We start from the raw sequence: 20,139 nt of genomic DNA on the forward strand, positions 1-20,139 counted from the left end.
AGCTACACTTATTACTATTAATGTATGTAGTTATGTATGACATCATCAGTAACACCAGTGTGGCTGCTGCCTGCCCTGAGCACAGGCATCCAAGGTGCACATCCCTGCATATAGGGGGAGGGTTTTATTTTAAATCAAGTGCTCCTTGTGCATGAAGATGGCCAGGACAGCCTGCAGCCTGGCCTTCCTTGACCCTCATGTTTGCTGTCCATGATGGCTCAGAATTGGAGAATCCATGACTTCCCTGGGAGGCTGCTAATCATTTCCATTTTTTTATTTAAAAATTGACAAAGTTTGCTTGAGTTTTGTAAATATATAATGTCCAAAACATTCTATAGTTTGTGAGCAGAAGGGCTATATGACCCTTGAAGCCTTCCACGTGTGGCGTAGGACCAGGAGGTGCCTCCAGACAGGTGAGCGCCACCTGCTCAGCAGCCTCGCTCCACCTGACAGTGACCTCCAAGCTCTCATCTGGAACAGTCTTGCAAGCAGAAGGTGTGGGGTCATTTAGATAATATTTGTGGATACTATAAATATCTTTACCTCAAGTCCTGGGCTGGGCAACTGGCACATTTACTACTAGTCACTGTGTGGTGGCAAGTTTGCCCAGGTCAGAGGGAGAGAGGGTCTCCCCATCTCCTCACGGACAGGTGGAGAGGGGAAGCCAGAACTGGACCCTGTCCCAGAAGAGTGCCTGGGGACCCTATAAATGCCCTGTCTGTAGAGAATGCTGGAGAGTCAGTGCTGGGAACCCACACACATATATGTCCGAGTGTCTGTGCCCATCTGTGTGTATGTATCTTTGTGTCTGTTTCTATAAGCGTGTGTCTGTGTGTGTGTGTGTGTTCCTGAGCGTGTGACATTTCTGGCTGACACCTGCCCAGCTGGTCCTACTACGCAGTGCGGGTCCCGAGTGCCGTCCCTCCCGTTCTCCAGAAAGGCTGTGGCTGAAGGTCTGGCTGCCTGTCAGGCAGGGTTTAATTTACCCAGCTCCTCTGCGTTAAAGTAAAACCAGAGGATTTACTGTGCTGGCCATTTGCATGGACTCAGCTGAATCTCATTGAGAGGTCTCTGGAGGCAGTGGCCATGCAGAGCCTGACCCTGGGCCCCAGGTCCCAGCTGTGTTCTGAGGGGGCATGACGCACGTCAGTGATGGCCCGCTTGAGGCCCCGGCACCGCTTGGTCCAGGACCCACTCCAGAAATGGCCGGCTGGCTGGCCGGTGCCTCCTGACCTTCAACACCGGTCAGAGGGTTTGTAATTAGAACTAAAAGCGTGTGTTCCCCAGTTGTTACCATCCTGTGGCTGTGCCATTTGTGCTTAATTGGCTGTGACCCTCCAGACCTTGGGAGTGAGTTAACTGTGGGTCTGGAAGCCATTTCATCAATGTCCCCACAGCAGGGGCTCCGGACCTGCATTCTTGGTGCCCCTCCACTCTTGTCCTCTGCACAGACCCCGCCCTGTCTCCTACTATCCTTGCCACTCTCCGTCCTGGGAGTCTGTGCTGCATGTCCCCTGCAGCAGGACCTCAAATATTTGCTGACTTGGAGTTTACATGGGTAAGCCGCAGCTGGCAAAGCCCAGCTCACGATGCTCTGGCTCACTGCCCTTCCGTGCAAGACACACAAGCAACAGCCAGCTCTGATGTATGCTTTTCTCTGTGCTGCGACACCCTCTGCCCTTCCAACCTAAAGCGTTGGGCTTTTCCTGGGAAATGCACGGAACTTTGATGCAGAAGGTCGCTGCACTTCCCAAGGTAGTGGCCTCCCTGCTGCATGTGGCCGCAGGACCCCGGGCTGCCCTCCATGTTTGTGGCCCAGCCTCTGAGACAGGCCAGATGTGGTGGCCCCAGAGGCTGGGTCCTGAGGGGGAGCTCAGACCCGCCTTGTGGACCGTATATCTTTGGGGGCAAAGGAAACAAAGGCTGGGAGAGAAAGATCTCCCCACACTGTGCGGACTGAGGTGCTGAGTTTTCTGGCGCTCAGTGGTGAGGAGCAGGCAGGAAGCCTGCAGACCCCCACCCACCCTCCTGCCAGGCTGGGTGCCTCCCCAGAAGCCAGGCTGCCTGGGTGGTGGGGACCCACTGTTAGGGAGGCTGCTGCAGAGGTAGCAGGCAAGGGGTCCTCCCTGACCCCTGGGACACGGCTGCAGGCCACAGACGACACACTGGCAGGAGGAAGGCGCTGGTCTTGCCCCCTCCCACCCCAGGACATGGTGACTTTCAGGGTGACCCTGGCATGTGCCCATTACCACCCCATCCTTACAACAGGGCCGCAGTGGGACGGGGGGGTGGGGCAGCCCCTGCCTGGGCCACACCCAGTTCTGTCCAGCGGGCCCGCCACCAGCCGCAGCAGGAGGTGGCTGCGGTAGGGTTCTTGGGGCAGGGGCTGGATTGACCTAAACACCCATTATGCACTTAATTGGTGAACCACCAGCAAACTGCCACTAAAGTCCACCGTGTCTTCGGCTCAATGAGCTCATTCCGATGCGGACTGCCATCTCGGGGGGCACAGGGCTGCCCTTGGGCCTGCCTGTCCTGCACTGGCCAGACTCGCTCAAGAAGAATCCCAATCATCCGGACCCCTGAGCTCGGGGCAAAGACTGAGAACTCAGGTGGCTGCCTCCTCACACCCCCAGCCCCGTCCTTAGAGGCTGTTTGCTCAGGTGGGCCGGGCCGCGGGACGGGCACAGGGGCTGGGGCTGCGCTGCTCTCCCGCTGCAGGCGGAGGCATGGAACGAGGGCCCAGGAGTCCCCGCCGCCTGCCAGGAGCATGGCAACTGCAGGGGGCGGACAGCAGCACCCAAGCCCAAACTGGGTCCGGAGAAGATACATGGCCCACTGGGCCCACAGCAGGTGGTGCCCCACACTGCAGCCCCCACCTTGGAGTGTGGACAAGGCAGCCCCATTACATAGACGTGAGAGAAGAAAACACCTGGTGGCCACACCAGACCCTGGGAAACAGGCTCAAACCCACCTGGGACAAAATGTTGCCCAAGAAACAGAAAAGTTCCATGAGCTTTTCCTTGCAGAAGGGAGTTGGCATACAGCCCAGGGAAATAAGCTGGAGTGGGGACAGTGAGGCGGAGACAGAGGAGGGTTCCAGTGCTGAGGAGGTGGGTGAGAGGCCAACACAAATGTCAGGCCCGAGGAAGGAGCTGGAAACAGTGCATGGGCTTGTCCAGAGCCCATTGCTGGTGGGACAGAAAGGCCTGTGAGGGTTCTAGGACTCAGAGGAGGGCGGTGCCAGGTGAGCAGGAGGCGGCCGAAGTGGGGAGAGCCGTGGGCCGGGGAGTGGGGGGTAGAGCGCCACCTCCAAGCGAGCATGACTCCCCGCATGCGTGGGTGGGCCTGGGCATGCCTGTGCCAGGTGCCCCGTCATGGGAGTCAAGCCCACGGGATGCTGCATGCTGCCTGGGAACTGTGAGCCTGGCACCCCCTGGGCACTGCGTGAGCCACAGTGGATCTCAGCTGCTGATGCACACTCGGAGAAAAACAGCCAAGCTGGTGTCGGTGGGCAGTGGGCACTATGGGGCGCAAGGGAGTGGAAATGGAGGAGGGCCAGGGTGCAAGAACCCCTTGTCAGGGAAAGGAGGGGGTGTGGAGATGGGCCCTGGCTGCAGGGCATGCTCAGGAACGAAACAGCCTTCCCACAACCAGACCTGAAACAACTGAGGAAGTGGAGCCCTGTGCGCTGATGCAAGTGCGCAAGGGCAGGCTGGCGTGGCCCCCTCCCTCCAGGCCCCACTCTGGGCTGTGGGCCGCAGCCTGTGTGGCACCTGAGGCTGGCGAGCCTGAGGCTGGAACATGCACTCTGGGTCCCTGCAGACATCTGTGCAGCGAGATGGCAGAGAGAAGAGATGGACAGGTGCTGCCCAAGGGTAAGGTGCCACAGCCCAGCAAGGGGGCGCTTGGACAGCAGCCAAGATGCCCAGACCCGAGGGGCTTTGGGAGTGGACCCCTTGTTGGGGGACTCTCTCTGGGAGTGGTCAGGCCCTTCAGTTTCACGACTATTTTAAAATGTTTTCTTCATTATGAATTCAGTGAAATTCAAGTGAATTAAACTGAGTGTTAACGTTTGGTAGAAAAGAATTAGGAATGGCTTCTTTAACAAAACACAAAGCTCAGAAGCCACAAAACAAACAACCAATAAATGTGATAAATAGGTGTTTGCACATAGCAAAACCACATAAAGAACAGGAAATACTTGTGAGGAGCTACATGTCGAGAAGTAAGGGCTTGATAACCTGGTGAAGAAGGGCACCTGCGGTGGTTCACAGAAGGGGCAGGAAAAGATGCCCAAGCCTCACTCAGCCGGGAGGAAGCTGGACGGGCTCTTCCAGGAGATGCAGTTGCACCCGTGCCTCAGACGGGGGCCAGGTGTGCCCCAGGGGCAGGTGTGCCATTCCTCAGCTTCCAAGTGCACATGCTCCCACCCTTCACAGAGGTACTTGTGATGGGCAGAGCCTGGGAATCTGTGCTGAGCCACACGCACACATGCACATGTTTCCTTCTTAGTGACAAGTTGAAATACTTTTTCTGTGGATTTTCAGGCCTTGCTGTGAGCAAGAGCATGTGGTCTGAAGTCAGCGACTGCCTTATCCACCGTGTTCTAAATTAGTAAGATTGCCTAGGAACCAGCTGCTGTAGAGGATTCGCAGACAGCTAGGTATGCGTCCGCGCAGTTGGGGTCCCTGAGTGCAGAGTTGCTGCTCTTTTCAGAGATAAGCCTGTTCCCAGGCCCCTTTGGCCCGCTAGCCCCACAGCCGTCAAAGCTGAATTCACAATGATGGGGGCTGTGGCAAAGTGCTAATTTGGGGAGGGACTGTAGGAAGTACTGAGCATCTGGCCCCACTGGGCTAGCCAGCACTGGGCCAGCCCTCAGCAAGAGCCCTTCTGGAGTTTGGAGGCCACCCAGGGCTCTGGAGCCTGACCTGGGCCCTGTGACCTGCAGTGCTCACCTCAGAGGATACACTGCCTTTGGTCAGTGGTTCTGTCTCCCAAGAGACCCCCAGGCAGCGTGCACCCCACGTCTGCGAGCTTCCCTGGGCAAGCGCTGTTACATGACCAGAACAGGCATCACAGAGGGACCCTGGGTGGGACTCCAAGAAACACAGAAAACGCACATGTTGTAGGAAACAGCATAGGGAGTGGAGTCCCCGGGAGGGGTGGCCCTGCACAGCTTGCTTAGGGCTAGCTGGGAATTCCTGGGGGCAGGAGAGGACACTGTGTCCACCCCAGAGAAAAGGGCACCCTTGCTGATGACCCCCCAGAACAGAGATGTGGGGGGTCAGCCACTACCCCAAGGGCAGTGCCATGGGGAGCAGCAGGGGCAGGGTCATGTGCCACAGGCCTTCTGTGACATCACTTAGGTGGGGTGCAGGGACCCCAGGAGGGCCCTGCAGTCTGGCTCCTGAGGGGCCTTCAGGGCTGGCTGGTTGCAGATTCCTGGGCTGGCCCGGGACCTGCAGGGCTCCAGGGCTGCACTGTGCTCTGCTAATGGGCTGTGAGCCGGGGGGCATGGCCTGCAGGTCCCCTTCCTCAGCCTGGGGGCCCCACGTCACATGCAGATGTGCATCTTTTTCCGCCCTTGCAGGCTGCCAGCCCTGACACCCCGGATCTGGGGGCTCTCGGGTGCTGCCGTGTGTGTGTGCAGAGCAGGGTGGGGGTGCTGCATGCTTGCCCCTTCTTCCCCCAACACAGCCCCTTCAAGCTTGGGGTGCACCCCAGGGGGACACGAGCCTGTAGACCTCAGCAGGGCAAGCCCTCCGGGTGCTTTCCTGCTGACGAGCCCTGGGGACTCCCAGGGGACAGGCCCATGTTCAGAGACAGCCTCCCTCATTCTGGCTGGCAGCCACCCTCTAGTGCCGTTTGTCACGTGAGCCCCAGGGTGGCTGGATGATCCCCAGTCATGCCTCCCCACCGGGTGGGCCTCCGTCCATCAGCCTCCTGGAGGCCCCACTCGGGGAGCAGAGATGACGTTCCACCTAACGTGAGAAAACTTCCTGAGAAAATCGGAACCGTGATGGGAATGCAAGATGTGCAGCCAGCAGCCGGGGGTGGGGGCCGGTGGGCCCTCGGATCCCAGAAGCATCCACCCCTTCTGCCTCTGCCCTGCACGCTGATGCCACACCAGGCTCAGAGTGGGCCCTGTGCAGGCGACCTGGTCAGGGAGGCTGTCCTGCGGCTTCTCAACCAAACTTGGAGAGAACAGTCCCTGGGCAAAGAATGACCACGACATGGAGCCTCCTTCAGGGCCCCTCGAGAGCCAGCACACAGCACCCCCAGGCCAGCAGGCCCAGCAGGGAGGCAGGTGTCAGCCTACCCTCCCACCCCCCAAGGAGGGGTTGCAGGTCAGCCCCAACCACTGTGTACTGGGCCCCCCGCTGCACTCCTGCCCTGCCTGGAGGCAGGGTGTGCGTGGGGCCTGGGCACCTCAGCAGGGGCCCTCCTGTGACTTCAGACCCCTTAGTGAGCAGGACTCTGAGGTCGGAAAGGTGATCATCCCAAACTGGTTCAGGCCGCAGGCATCCAGCCTCCTGTCAACACTCCCAACTTTGCAATCAGGCTTGGAAGGCATTGGGGCCCTTTCTCCTGAGTCTTAAACTAGAACAAGGGAGAAGGGGCCCCACTAGGTCTGTGGGGCGGAGATGGGGCCCAGGCTCAGGGGCAGGGCCTCCATGCCTAGGTCCTCCAAGTGTGGTGGGCCAGGGGGCTGAGGCAGCCGTCAGTGGGGGGACCGCTGGGGCCTCCTGCATCTGCAAGTCTCAGTGTGTGCAGAAGAGCCAGTGCCTGTCGGGGAGCCCTGGAGACCCTCGTTTATTAGGCTCTGTTCCTGGGGTACCTACCACAAGCCCAGCAGAGTCGGGCAGAGGGAGATCAGAGTGCATCTGGGCTGCAGGCAGGGAGCGAGCATGGCCGGGCAGAATGAGGTGGGGTGGTGCTGTGCCTTGGCCACTGGAGGGGCGAGGAACAGCATGGGCCACATGGGGCTTGGGGCCCTGTGCTCTGCCCTCCCAGTGCGGCCCATCGTCCTCCACCATGGGGGCCTTGGCTGGAGGTGAGGAGACCTCTGAGGGTGTGTCTCTGGGCCAGGTCAAGGGGGCAGTGGTCTGCATGGCCGGCAGGCATCCACGTAGGCCTGGCTTCCTGGCCCATCTGATCCAGCGGGGCCTGGCCTCTGTGCCCTCAGTGCTGCCAGGGGAACCCCCTGAGGCGGTGGCTGGCAGCCCCCTCCCACTTGTGAACAGGGAAGCCCAGCAGGCAGGTCACCTGCTTGCTGGCAGAGCCCAGTCTTGCCCAGGGAGCAGGGAGCCTCAGCCTCAGCACCCACAGCCTGCCAGCTTTGGGGGGCCCAGGGCCTCCACCACCATGTCCATGCAGGTGGGGCCACCTGGCTGGGCCACTGCCACCAGAGCCTCGCTGGGCATGGTGTCGGGTCCCTGACACCCTTCTCCCTGCCCTGAAGTTCTGTGCCTGGCCACCCCAGGCCAACAGCCTACTGACCCCTCGGTCCCCTGCAGGCTTCCACCTGTCCCACAAGGTCACCAGCGTGGTCCCCGAGAGCGCTCTGCTCATCGTGCTGGGCCTGCTGCTGGGCGGCGTCGTCTGGGCGGCCAACCACAGCGCCTCCTTCACCCTCACACCCACCGTATTCTTCTTCTACCTGCTGCCGCCCATCGTGCTGGACGCCGGCTATTTCATGCCCAACCGGCTCTTCTTCGGCAACCTGGGCACCATCTTGCTATACGCCGTCATCGGCACCGTGTGGAACGCAGCCACCACTGGCTTGTCCCTCTACGGCATCTTCCTCAGTGGCCTGATGGGTGAGTGGGCGCCACTATCCCCTAGGCCTCCCTGGGCGGGCACCATGGAGGTTGGCCCGGAGGGGCAGGCTCCTGGCAGCTCCACTTAAGGAAGCCCAGGATGCAGACTATGGACCCAAAAGGGTTAAATAGAGTGGCCCGCTGAACCCTCCTGGAATGTTTGGAATAAGGTTTAGTTCACCAGTAGCCAGGTGTCCCCAGTCCGAGGCAGGTGTCCTGCTTGGGAATGAGGTCCTGGCTGGCCCGCCAGGGAGGTGGGGTTGGCCTCTGTCCCTTGCCACCAAACCCCCAGGGAAAGAAGGCCCCTCTGGCAGGGGCCAGGTCATGGAGCCAGGCAGACATGCACCTGAGCAGAGCATTGTACTCAAACCCGTGAGGAGAAGCCGTGGGGCCTCTTCCCCAGCATGTGAGTCTGCAGTGCCTCCCTTGCCAGTATTTCCCAAGTTTGGGTTACTTATTTCCTCCTGGCATATCTCCCAGGGCACCCCACCCACCTGGGACCAGTCATTATCTACCTGGGAAACTGGGTGCTGGGGCCAGGGGCTTGCCTGGGGCCTCAGGAGGAGCTGTGTGCTGCCTCCTGGGGCTGTGGCTTTAACTCCGCCATCGGGCATGACCAGGGAGGGGACACCTTCCCACACTCAGCCTCAGCCCCAGACACTCGCCCCGAGGAGCCAGCCTCACAGGGATGGCCGAATGGGCCATTTTCCATCTGACTGGAGGAAGAGCCTTCCACAGCCCTCACTGTGTGGATCAGGGCCTTGAAATCTTAAAGATGAAGGAAGCACATTGAGAAAGAGGGGCCAAAGTCCCCACCGGGCATAGCCACCCCACCTGGCACATGTCACCTTTGACCTTTCCCCCTGGGGAGCATGGCTGATGCCTTGAGGCCCTGCTGCCATCCAGCGCCACCAGGCACCACCCAGAGAAGCCCACTGAAGGCGGCCTGGCAGCCTTACACATGTGTAAGCTGCAGGATTCAGGATTACATTCACCGGAGATGCCTTTAGTAGTTGGGACATGCCTAAGGTAACTCTAAGGGAAAGTCTCGGATTTCAGAACAAGGACTCCTGCCCCTTGAGGGGCTGCAGCCCCCAGAACTCAGCTGGTCAGGGCCAGACATCAGCTGTCATAGAGCAGAGTTGCTCCCAGGGGGCACTGGGTCTGTCCTGGCTTCAGACACCTGGAGCTGGGAGCTGAGGAGGCCAGGGACTGGTCTGTGCGGGCCAGCAGCTCGGCTCTGAGGTAAAGTCAAGGCCAGGTGCACCCCTCCAAGGTGAGCCCCCCGGGAACAGGCCCTACAGAAGCTCCAGGGCTGGAGAAGCCCCCTCAGGTGGGGGAGGCTGAGGGTGTTGTCTGAGGTGCAGAGGGTCCTGGCGGCCATGAGCCCACCTCCAGTTCCAGCTGTTGGTGGACTCTCCTGCCAGGGGAGAGGGCAGACTGCTCCTGGCCCTGGGCCGTCCCCTGCTCAGAGTAGCTGTCTCCTGGAATGTACCACTGGGTCTGCAGGGTCCTCAGGCATGAGAGGCCGACATGCAGGAGGCTTGCAAAGGTTAACTTCCAAGGTGACTGTGTATCTGGGACCATGGTATCTAGGTCCAGGAAGGAGCGTGAGCTCCCATCTACTTCACCAACAAGCAGCATTAGGGTGGAAGAGCAAAACCTGTGTCCCATGGGTTTAAAATGGCAGGGGCATTTTGAACTCATTGGAAACTGTCTCTTTGACCACTTGGGGCCCTGGCGCCAGGCTGCAGGCGTGAGGCTCACAGGAAACTCCCTCGGGGGCACATTCCCCTGCAGGAAAGCTTCTCCCAGGGATCCTGCCCACGTGGCGAGCCCTGAGGGGGAGCGGGGCTTCTGTGGGAGCTGCATCCAGGCCTGCCTCCCCCTCCCTCGGTGGGCCTCTCCCTCAAGGCAAGACAGGCCCCCAAGCCCCTGAGCAAGGTCCTCCCCCACCAAGCCCAGCTGAGAGCAGGTGTGACACCAGGCTGGCCAGGTGTCCCTGGGAGACCATCAGTGGGAAACGGGATCTGCACATGGCCTATGGGATCTGGAACCTCAGATAAATCTGGAAGGATTTCGGAGGGTGAAGGTGCATATCCAGTGACACCTCCCCTGGGGGGCTGAGACCCACTGGGCAGGGGCACTGGGCCCAAGGAGGCAGGCCTGTCCCCTCCCCTCCCATCAGGCGGGGCCTGGTTGCCCCTGTCTGGGTTGAGATGGCTTCAGGGCAGCTGCCTGTGCTACCCCATTACTTCCCAGCATGTGCACTATCTTCTGCACCAGGTTGCCCCATCTGCGTCTGATTCTATGCTGTACATGGCCAGGCCGCCAGGCCCCTCATCCATGTGCAGCGGGCTCCCTAGTGGGCCAGCCAGGAGAAGACAGGTCTAGGGGGACAAAGAAGAGAGCCGGGGGGCTCAGTCCCCTGCAGACAGGCCAGGACTCCCTACTGGGGGGGAACCAACGTGAAGGGCAGGCAGCCTGACCCAGGTCCCTATGAGCCAGCCCCAGACAGAGGAGAACCAGGGTCCCCACCCGGGGGCTCCCAGCCCATCAGTCCCCAGGCCTGCTGCCTGCAACAGCGCCCACAAAGGATGCGTGGAGGCCGGCCCAGCCCCCCAGGCTGCCGGTCCCCAAGGCCATCCCACCACAGCTCTGCTTGTCTCACAGGCGACCTGAAAGTCGGGCTGCTGGACTTCCTGCTGTTCGGCAGCCTGATTGCCGCTGTGGACCCAGTGGCCGTCCTGGCTGTGTTTGAGGAGGTCCACGTCAATGAGGTTCTGTTCATCATAGTCTTCGGGGAGTCGCTGCTGAATGATGCTGTCACAGTGGTGAGTCTGGGGCCTGCCCAGTGTCTCAGCACCACTGGGGGCGGGAAGGTCGTGTGAAAAATGCCCACCAGGCCCAGGTGACCCTGTCACGGACTGGTCCCTCCGACGCTGGAGGCCTGGCCCCTACCACTGGCCACTCCTGGCTGTCCTGCAGTCCTGGCTTGTTCAACTAGATGTCGTCAGCTGTTCCTCGTGCACCCACACTGGTCACACTGCTGAGCCCATGGTTGCGCAGAGCGGGGGCCTTAGCTTTAGGTGCACAGCTGCAGTCTCAGTCCTGATTGCCCTAAGAGAACCAGTAAAGGAGCAGTCTCCCCAGATTAAAGGACAGAGAGCTGGAGCTGGTCTGCTTGTGGTGGTGACCCATCAGAGGTGGTGTCTCAGTAGCTGGCAGGGCCTGGGGGCAGGGGCTGCAGGACCGCCCCCAGGATGCGAGGCCACACCAGCTCTACACAGAGCAAGTGGGACATTCATGAAACTGAGGGTGCTGTCTCGACAGATGACACGAAATGTTTGATGTCCACCCCCAAATCAGGCCACTCCATCCGTGGAGGTAAATCTCTAGGCATGGTGGGGGCATGCAGACCTCCCTACAGGTCAGCCAAGGGGATGTCTGTGCACCTGGCCTGTGCACAGCCCCGCCGTCCACCGCCTTGCCCCATGGATTTGCAGACAGTGAGACATGAAGCTCCTGGGCTCTTGTGGGACCCATGGCCTCTTTAACAAATTCCTTTTCTCATGTTCCTTCAGGGTTTAGAGAGTGTATTGCACCAGATTTCCTATGTGGCAGATAAGATATTCTTGGGGGAAATCGAGAATTAATTGGAGACTAAATCGGAAACGTGGCAGGTAGCTCCTTCCAGGCTGCAGCTGTCCTGTATTATGGCCTTTGTACCCACTTCTGCCAAGCCCATGGGTTCTTGCTCACATCTCCCTTCCCACCCACATTGCCACAGGGAAGCCAGCTGAGCTTAATGACGTTCATGGCCTGTGCCACAGTCCCCATGACCTGTGCACCTCCTTTGGAGGATGGCTTCACACCCAGCCCTGGGGGCCCTCTGTTTCTGGGAACAGGCCAGGGAGTGCAGACTAGGGGCACAGACAGGCCCACCGGGGGCAGCCCCTTGGGCTCCTCTGCGTGGAGCCCCAGCCCTTTAAGAGAGCTTGGGCTTGGAAAACAGCGTCTCCACAACTGTGGCCCAGCATGAGGTTTCTGGGCTTTTTATCTCAAGGTTCTGGCGGGATAAGGGTTACACATCAGCATGGAGATGCAGGGGTGGCAGCCACATGGGTGAACAGAACAGCAAGGCCACTGACAGTGGAACTTTGAAATTGAGAGCTGAACACAGTGGGCTGGCTCTGTGGCTGCCTCGCGTTGCTGCAGGTAGGCAAGGGCCAGGTTTGCTCCAGAAGTTTCCAGGTCTTTCCAGAACTTGCCATCCTTTTCCTCTCATAGAAACCCTGCTAGCAGTCTCTGGCCTCCCTCCTGTCAACCACTTTTACCCTGAGATGGTTCTCCTCCCAGGGGTTTTTGGTGTCCTGATGGCTGCTGTGGGCTCCTTACTCTAGCACTGAGTCCACAAAGCCTGGACTCAAGGTCGGGAGGGGTCAGCGCTGACCCAGCGCTGACCTGATGACGTGTTTGCCTCTGTCTCCCCAGGTGCTGTACAATGTGTTTGAATCTTTCGTGACACTGGGCGGTGACAAGGTGACTGGTGTGGACTGCGTGAAAGGCATAGGTGTGTGACTGGCGGGGCTGTGTGTAGAGTGGTGCGGGTGGAACTTCCTCATAGCAGGTGGACCACTGCTGGGCAGCATCGCTGTTGAGCGGAACCTTGGCAGCTGGCCTGCCCTGAGACCTACAGCAATGTAGGAAAAGGTGTCTCCCCCTAAGGGTCTCCATGACCGGCCCTCCTGTCCTGGGTCCTAAGGTCCCCGGCTGGTGAGGGTCATTTCCCCGTTAGACCCACAGGATGTCTGGTCGGAGGGTGTGGTCCTGGTGCCCCGGGAGGGCTGGGCACTCCTCTGGGCGGGGACAGAGACCTCAGCTGTCCCTGGGGGCCTGGCTCCCGTGGCAGGACCACCCCCGCCCCCACTTCCACATCGGGGCTGGTGCAAGAGGAGAATCAGCCTCTTGTTTGCTGAGCCTCAGGCGCCTTTATGGGGGTCACCAGGCAACTGCGGGGGCCCGGCCACAAGGAGCCATTCAGGGGCTCAGCCCAGCGTCCCTGCCCACAGTGTCCTTCTTCGTGGTGAGCCTGGGGGGCACGCTGGTGGGTGTCATCTTCGCCTTCCTGCTCTCGCTGGTGACCCGCTACACCAAGCACGTGCGCATCATCGAGCCCGGCTTTGTCTTTGTCCTCTCCTACCTGTCCTACCTCACCTCTGAGATGCTGTCCCTGTCGGCCATCCTGGCGTGAGTGCCCCCCAGAGTGCGAGCCCCAGCCGGCCCACACACAGCCCGACTCCCCTGCAGCCATCCTCAGCTTTTGCCATCCGCCTGGCCTGCTTCCCCACAGGGCTGGAAGTTCACTGTGGGGGTGAAGAATTTGATCTATTTGGGTTTTCAGTAAGGGGTAGGCGTTTCCACAGAATGAGCGGAGCTGCAGTGCCTGCCCTGGGCAGCCCCTCTCGAGTGCCGCAAGGGGGAGGCCGCCGACCTGGGCCTGGAATCTGCCCCTGGCCCCCAGAGCTGCCAACTGACGCAGCTGCTGTGCTTGGGGCTCAGTGGCTGTGAGGATAGGCATGTGCCAGCTCACGGCACAGAGCCTCAGCAGGTGCCCCAGCTCAGGGAAGGGCTGGCCGAGGGGTGGGGGTCTGCCCGGGACCCAGAGGCCCCCCCCCGCCTCATGGTGTGCCCACCCCCAGCATCACTTTCTGCGGGATCTGCTGCCAGAAGTACGTGAAAGCCAACATCTCCGAGCAGTCGGCCACCACCGTGCGCTACACCATGAAGATGTTGGCCAGCGGGGCCGAGACCATCATCTTCATGTTCCTGGGCATCTCGGCCGTGGACCCCCTCATCTGGAAGTGGAACACGGCCTTCGTGCTCCTGACCCTGGTCTTCATCTCTGTGTACCGGGCCATTGGTGAGGGTGCCAAGCAGGACCATGGGGACTGGGGCGGGCCGATGGCAGGGATGGCGCAAACAATGGGAACTTGCTACAGGGTGGCCATGGGAAGCAGGGTGTGGTGGAGGCAGTAGCACCTTGCAGGGAGCCCCCTGCCCAGGGAATGGCAGGCCCAGGAGCCCCTGGGGACCCAGCCCAGCAGCTCGCCACCCTCAGGGAAATCAGGCCTCCTCATGGCCTCTTTGCTCTGAGCTTGAGGTAGGACAGCTGGGGTCAGTTGGAAGGTTTTGGACCCCAGGGAACCCATTTAGTCTCCCAGTGGCCTGCTGCTGGGGTGGGGGTGGGGGAGCAGATGCTCAGGCAGGCAGTGGTGATTGGCCCTGCAGCTGTCTGAGGTACAATGGCCACGTGGAAGCCTGAGAGTTTGCTGAGCCGCTGGCCAGACTGGGATGCCCAGGGTGCCCACAGGGGCAGCTCTGACTGGCCGAGAGAGGGTGCAGTGTGGCTGTGGGAGGCAGGGGCTGTGGATGAGTGTGGCTGCAAGATGGAGTTTCTGTGATTCTGTGCTTGGGGCGTAACCTGTTGCTGTTGCCGGCCTGGGGGATTCCCAGACACTGCTGCCAGGAAGGGCGGGGAGGGCCGTGGTCCCATGCCCCCCAGAAGGTGCGCAGGAGGCGGCGGGCAGCCATCAGAGCTGAGCGTGCCCTGCGCCCGCAGGTGTTGTCTTGCAGACCTGGGTTCTGAACCGGTACCGGATGGTGCAGCTGGAGATCATAGACCAGGTGGTCATGTCCTATGGCGGCCTGCGCGGGGCTGTGGCCTTCGCCCTGGTGGTCCTCCTGGACGAGGAGAAGGTCAAGGAGAAGAACCTGTTCGTCAGCACCACCATCATCGTGGTCTTCTTCACTGTCATCTTCCAGGTAGCGTGCGGGCCCCGCTCTCCACCGGCCTGGCCTGCCGCCGTCACAGCGCTCCATGCCAAGCTTTCCCAGGCTCCAGGCCCTAATTGGGTTTTACAATTTTAGTAACTAGGAGCCGTTATGTAGGTTTCATGGGGCCCCACAGGGGATGCAGCACACTTAGGCCTAAAATTGTCCTTGTTCAGCATGGCTGCTCAACAAGACCCCAGGGAACGTCTCACGGACAGACGGCTGGGAAGGCACCCCTTCGCCTGCTTTTGGCGAATCTGCGGAGCTGGGCTGGGCCCTCAGGGTGTGCACATGCCCAGCGGTGCCCTCTGGCTGGAGTCCAGCACAGAAGCCATCCCTGGGGTAGGGCAGCCAGGTGCACCTATCTGGTTCACTCAGAGCTCACGGGCCAGAGTAGGGTATGGGGTGGGCCTGCCCCAGCCCTCGGGGTCAGCACATCCCCCCTCCCAGGGCCTGACCATCAAGCCCCTGGTGCAGTGGCTAAAGGTGAAGAGGAGTGAACACCGGGAGCCGAAGCTCAACGAGAAGTTGCACAGCAGGGTAGGGGGTGCTGGGGGGCCTGGGGGCAGGTCTGTGGGGGAGGAGGGCTGGTGGGGGGTAGAGAGGAGGGCCGGGCTGGGGAAGGGGGGCAAAGGCCAGGTGACACTAACCCATCCCCACTCGGCTGTCCCCCACAGGCTTTTGACCACATCCTCTCGGCCATTGAGGACATATCTGGGCAAATTGGACACAATTACCTCAGAGACAAGTAAGTGGGCCCAGCGCCAGGACGGCCTGAGTGGGGAACTCAGACACACGTCTGTCCCAGCTGTCAGCTCCTCGTCCTCCTCTAACCAAGGACTGTGGGATTCTCCCAGGGTCAGACAGACCATGACGTGACCCATAAGCTAAGCTCACATGGGGCAGTGCTGCTCTGAGGGCTGAGAAGGCCACCCCCAAAGTGTGTCCCCCTCTCCCCTGCAGCCTCTTCCTCCCCCACTGTAGCCCTCTCCCCTTGCAGCCTACTCCGCCCTTGAGGCTCCTCTTGCCCCCTGGAGCCCCTCCTCCCCTGGGCATTCCCTGCCCTGAGTTCAGCTCACTGGGCTTCATCTGGACGCTCCTCACATCTGGCCTGGCCACCTCCTCCTCTGCCTGAGTAACTGGTCGATGTTCTGTGCTGGACTCAACCTCCTGGCCAGCCTGATTGTGTGTGTGAGCTCAGGGGTCTCCTCCCTGACCCGTCCCTCATGTAGGTAGAGGTGCCCCCTCACTGCAGCCAGAGCCCCATGGCCCCACCAGGCCTCAGCCCATGCGACTGGAGGGTTGGATGGTCACGGGGGAAGCTGTTTGCCGTATCCCATTAAATGAGAGAACAAGTCCCAATTTCATGTCCATTCTGATGACAACTGCCCAGGTCAGGGAGGTAGGAACCAAGTACAGGATGGTGGAATTGGCATGGTGGAGGTTTATTTTTTATTTTAAAACTCACCTTGTCATCATTTTGGTAAATAAAAATAAGAGGGAGAGAGTCTGCTATGCCTGGCCCAGCTCCCAGGAGACCTTGTCCATCTTCAGTCTGGGGGATGGAGTGGGAGCCCAGCCCCGTCCCCAGGTGTAGCCAGGCCCAGCCTGCTCACTGCCTGCCTGAGTGCTGACCCCATGTTGCTTTGACCCCCAGGTGGTCCAATTTTGATAGGAAATTCCTCAGCAAAATCCTCATGAGAAGGTCAGCCCAGAAGTCACGAGACCGGATTCTGAATGTTTTCCACGAGCTCAACTTGAAGGATGCCATCAGCTATGTGGCTGAGGTGCCAGAGCGTTCCATGTTCTCTCTGTTAGTGTCAGGGGCTACAGTGAGCCACAGACATGGCATGTGGACAGACATGGGGTCTAGGGATCCACCTGCAGCCAAGGCTGCTGTGTGTGTGTGGGGTCACCAAGCCACCCCCACGTTCACGTGAGGCTCCTGGGTCTTTTTACATGCTGAGAGGAGGCCATGTCACAGCTGCGCCGCTCACGGGAAACAGAACCCTCTCCCATGCCTCTCAGAACATGATATGCTGCTGGTGGGTCTGGGGTCTGAGGCCAGGCGGGTGATCGAGGGGCCATAGACACCCACATGCATGTGCTCACATGTCCACGCTGCACACACGCCCCTAAATGTGACCTGAGATGACAACTGCCCATCCAGGTGGCCCCCAGAGTGGCAAGGTCACTTGGCAGCTGCCAGGTGGGCTCTGCCCAGGCAGCCCGACCACAGGGAGCCGCAAAGTGTGGGGACAAGCCCAGCTAGGACTCCACCTTTCCCGAACGTCTGAAACTAGGGGTCCCTGTGTTCCTCTTGACCCTTCCTGAGCCAGCTGACATCTGCACTCCATGTAGAGGGATGGGGTGTCTCAGCAAACCCCTTGGGCCTCACACAGAGCTTGGAGCAGAGTGCTGTCTGTCCAAGGGCAAATGGTTCTCCTGGGGTGCATCCAGGCCCAATACGACCCACACTGTTGGGGTCGCTCCAACGGGGAGAGGTGCTTCCTGGCAGAGGAGATGAGGAGGCGGAGGGCCCCTAAGCCGTCCACTGAGCCTGCCGCCCCACAGTTGCTCCACCTGCTCTGGCAGGGCTGAGGCCGCCTGTGTGGCCGTGGTCGGAGTGGAAGGACTGTCGTCTGCACCCCTAAGCCAGGCACAGTTGGTCCAGTGCACAAGTCCCTGCTGACACCAAGCCGCCTTCATGGTTCAGAGGTGGTGGGAGGGCAAGGATCTCTGGGGGTGCCATGAGGCAGTGTTCACTGGCCATGACCCACTCTGCTGGCCCAGTACTCCCTCCCTGGGTGCCCCCACAGTCCCCATACCCCGATGTGGGTGATGCAGCCTTCAACAGGGCTTCAGCCTCCCCTCTCCGAGCTGTCCCCCCACAGAGTGTCCTCAGCGCATACAGGACCCTCACAGGTGAAGTCCCGACCCTGCCACCCTCCCCAAGGGGTCACCCCTGTGCCCCCTAATGGCCCCTGCCACATGCCTGCATGCCCAGCCATGGAGCGGGCTGGGAGCTCCCTGGGGTCACAGTGCCTCTCTGACACTCGCCCAGGTGCCCAGGGAGGTACCGTGTTTGCACACACAGCTGTCTTGACTTTCCTCCTGGACGTAACAGCCTGCTGACCGCCTGGCTCAGGCAAGCCCTGGGTGTGGCCTCTGGAACCTCCGCTCGGCAGTGGCTGGGGGCTGCTGGATCCGGTGAACAGCACCCTGTGGCCCCCCAGCTCCTGCTCCCGCCGCGGCTGAGGGCCCTCTGCCGGCTGACACGGGTCGTCTCTCCCACCACAGGGAGAGCGCCGGGGGTCCCTGGCCTTCATTCGCTCTCCAAGCACCGACAACATGGTCAACGTGGACTTCAGCACACCACGCCCTTCAACCGTGGAGGCCTCTGTTTCCTACTTCCTGTACGTGAGCAAGTCCCCACTGCTCCCTTCAGGAGGCCAGCCCCGCCTGGCTGCTTCTGACCACAGCCAGGGCCGAGGGCAGGATTCTTCCTTGACCAGCGCTTCCCCAGACCCTCTGACATGGTTCCCTCTGGGCAGATGCCAGTCACTGAGCATCTAGGGGCAACTGATTGTGAATGGGGGAGCAGAGGCTGTAGGCCTGGGCTTGGGAATGGCGGTGTGCAGGGAGGGGTGTGGAAATGGGCGGTGACCTGCCCAGACAAATCCCTTCCTTAGCCAGTCAGCAAGCTCGAGTTCTCACTGACACAGGCAACACACAGGGAGGCAGGGCTGGACAACAAGTCGGGGAAACAGGTGTGGGACCAGAGGCCACGCTGTGTCCTGGCCCTGGCCTGTGTGACCCCTGCCTCTGCTGTGCGGTGGGCCAGTGGCCAGTGGGGGCTGCCCTGGGTTTGTCAGCTGGCGGACAGCTGCTGGGAGGCGAGGCTCACGCCAGGCCTTGGGGGGAAAGGGGTGGCCCTGGGGAGTGGGGACCCTGAGTAGGAGGCAGGTAGGCCTTGCGGGGGCTAGTCTGACTACACCTCCGTGGGAGGAGCCCAGGACAAGCCTGCGGGGCATGGGGCATGGGGCAGGAGGGCGCTGCCCGCTCAGAGGGTCCCTGTGCAGGCGGGAGAATGTCAGTGCCGTGTGCCTGGACATGCAGTCCCTGGAGCAGAGGAGGAGGAGCATCCGCGACACGGAGGACATGGTGACGCACCACACGCTGCAGCAGTACCTGTACAAGCCCCGGCAGGAGGTGGGCACCCGGCCTCCGGCCTAGAGGAGGCGGGCTGGGCCGGGAGTGCTGGGCTTGGGGATACCCCAGTGCCCAGCCACGCGGGCGCCTGCAGCTGTGGCTCTCGACTCCCCCAGTACAAGCACCTGTACAGCCGGCACGAGCTGACACCCACCGAGGACGAGAAGCAGGACAAGGAGATCTTCCACCGGACCATGCGGAAGCGCCTGGAGTCTTTCAAGTCCACCAAGCTGGGCATCAACCAGAACAAGAAGGCTGCCAAGCTGTATAAGAGGGAGCGTGCACAGAAGCGGGTAGCGCAGCCTTTGGGGCGGCCTGGGCCGCAGGTGCAGTTGGGCAGTGGGGACCCCCTGCTGCCCGGGTGTTAAGTGGCCTCCTTCGCTTCCCAGAGGAACAGCAGCATTCCCAATGGAAAACTGCCGATGGAGAGCTCGGTACACAGTTTCACGATTAAGGAGAAAGGTACTGCCAGGGCCGTGGCAGAGATGCTGGCCGGGAGGGGCTGGGGACCTGTGAAGGGGCAGGTGCAGAGGGCTGTCCTTCCAGGGAGACCCTTCCCCTGGCTCCCAGGACCCTCTGCAGGCTGCTGCCCGGCCTGTCCTACCTTGGTGGGGGCTGGGACTGCAGGGCCACAGCCTCTGGAAGGCGGTGCCCTTGAGGGGGGCTCCTCGTCCCCACCTGTGTTTGAGCCACAAGTACCCCTCCAAGCAGGGCTCCTCCTCAGGCCCTTGCCCTTCTGGCCCTGTGGCTCCAGCCTCCTCTTGTCCAGGATGCCCCCCTCCTCAAAAAGGCCAGGTGCAGCTGGGGAGCAGGCCCTGCCGCCCCCGCCCCACCCCCACCTGCATGACAGTCTGGGAACTGCCTCCCACCAAGTGCCCAGGCGCGGCTGGGTTGGGGTAGCAGCGATGACAGCCCTCAGGGTGCATGCTGGTCAAGGTGCTGGTCACCAGTGTCGGACTAGGCCTGTCCGGCCCACAGACCGTTTCCCTCACGCTGCTCCTGCCTTTTGACACCAGATATGGAACTTTCCGACACCGAGGCAGCCCCAGACCACGACGCTGAGGAGATGAGCGGGGGGATAGAGTTCCTGGCGCACGTCACGCAGGACGCAGCCACAGACTCCCCCTCAGGTGAGGGTGGGGCAGTCCCCGGCTGGCCCACAGGCTGCAGGTGGTCGACAGGGGCCTCTGCTGCAGGAAAAGGGAGCTGTTACCTGTGCCGTGTGGAGCAAGGCCTGACCCCCAAAGGCATGTGACCCTGACCTTCCAGG

General features: G+C 60.9%; 1 protein-coding gene across 2 annotated transcripts in view; it reads left to right on the forward strand.

Moving 5' to 3' along the window:
• Positions 1–20,139, forward strand: part of SLC9A3 (solute carrier family 9 member A3) — a 42,749-nt gene that overhangs the window by 18,140 nt on the left and 4,470 nt on the right. For both annotated transcript variants that reach the window (XM_037015546.2, XM_037015547.2), the window contains exons 2-15: positions 7,521–7,823; positions 10,497–10,657; positions 12,318–12,396; positions 12,896–13,073; positions 13,526–13,746; positions 14,446–14,648; positions 15,108–15,197; positions 15,335–15,405; positions 16,315–16,444; positions 17,958–18,073; positions 18,740–18,869; positions 18,986–19,162; positions 19,259–19,331; positions 19,886–19,999. In XM_037015546.2, the coding sequence (XP_036871441.1) occupies positions 7,521–7,823; positions 10,497–10,657; positions 12,318–12,396; positions 12,896–13,073; positions 13,526–13,746; positions 14,446–14,648; positions 15,108–15,197; positions 15,335–15,405; positions 16,315–16,444; positions 17,958–18,073; positions 18,740–18,869; positions 18,986–19,162; positions 19,259–19,331; positions 19,886–19,999 (2,046 nt within the window). The remainder of the gene's footprint in view (positions 1–7,520; positions 7,824–10,496; positions 10,658–12,317; positions 12,397–12,895; positions 13,074–13,525; positions 13,747–14,445; positions 14,649–15,107; positions 15,198–15,334; positions 15,406–16,314; positions 16,445–17,957; positions 18,074–18,739; positions 18,870–18,985; positions 19,163–19,258; positions 19,332–19,885; positions 20,000–20,139) is intronic.

The sequence above is a fragment of the Manis javanica genome, chromosome 1 (genome assembly GCF_040802235.1).
Source record: "Manis javanica isolate MJ-LG chromosome 1, MJ_LKY, whole genome shotgun sequence".
Lineage (NCBI taxonomy): Eukaryota > Metazoa > Chordata > Mammalia > Pholidota > Manidae > Manis > Manis javanica.